Source organism: Penaeus monodon, chromosome 20, assembly GCF_015228065.2.
Source record: "Penaeus monodon isolate SGIC_2016 chromosome 20, NSTDA_Pmon_1, whole genome shotgun sequence".
NCBI classification, from domain to species: domain Eukaryota; kingdom Metazoa; phylum Arthropoda; class Malacostraca; order Decapoda; family Penaeidae; genus Penaeus; species Penaeus monodon.
The window spans coordinates 21,587,670-21,588,083 of NC_051405.1; the positions used below are offsets into that span (position 1 = coordinate 21,587,670).

General features: G+C 43.0%; 1 protein-coding gene across 6 annotated transcripts in view; it reads right to left on the reverse strand.

The window, feature by feature from the left end:
• Nucleotides 1–414, reverse strand: part of LOC119585703 (mitogen-activated protein kinase kinase kinase kinase 3-like) — a gene marked incomplete at its 5' end in the record, with an annotated part of 59,548 nt that overhangs the window by 14,135 nt on the left and 44,999 nt on the right. For all 6 annotated transcript variants that reach the window (XM_037934382.1, XM_037934381.1, XM_037934380.1 and 3 more), the window contains 1 exon segment: nt 104–377. In XM_037934382.1, coding sequence (XP_037790310.1) covers nt 104–377 — 274 coding nt within the window.

Genomic DNA, 414 nt, shown 5'->3' on the forward strand with positions numbered 1-414 from the left:
TGTTATTATTATGAACTATTCTTATACCATAAAATCACACAGAATAAAAAGATAAAGATGCTGCTCATGATGAAGAGGAATAGAAAGCCACATAACCACTCACTTTCGAAGCAGACTAGAATGGCATCCTTCTCAATTTGCGTGACATTTTTTACATTTAAATTATGCCGGGGGACCACGGTAGCCATTCCATCCATGTCCTCATCATCTTCAGGGGTCCAAGTTGTGCCAGTATTGAGGTTTATGAGGTTGTGCCGTAAGATGTCCTCCGAGCCGTAGCTGCGGTTGACGTCAACACACATGAGGGGATACTCTAGGTCCGGCGTGATCACCATCTCAAATACTCTTAGAGGATGAGGCAGGTAGCACTCACTTTGCTGGAAAAGGGAAGTGGGATTTGAAATAGATCCTTTA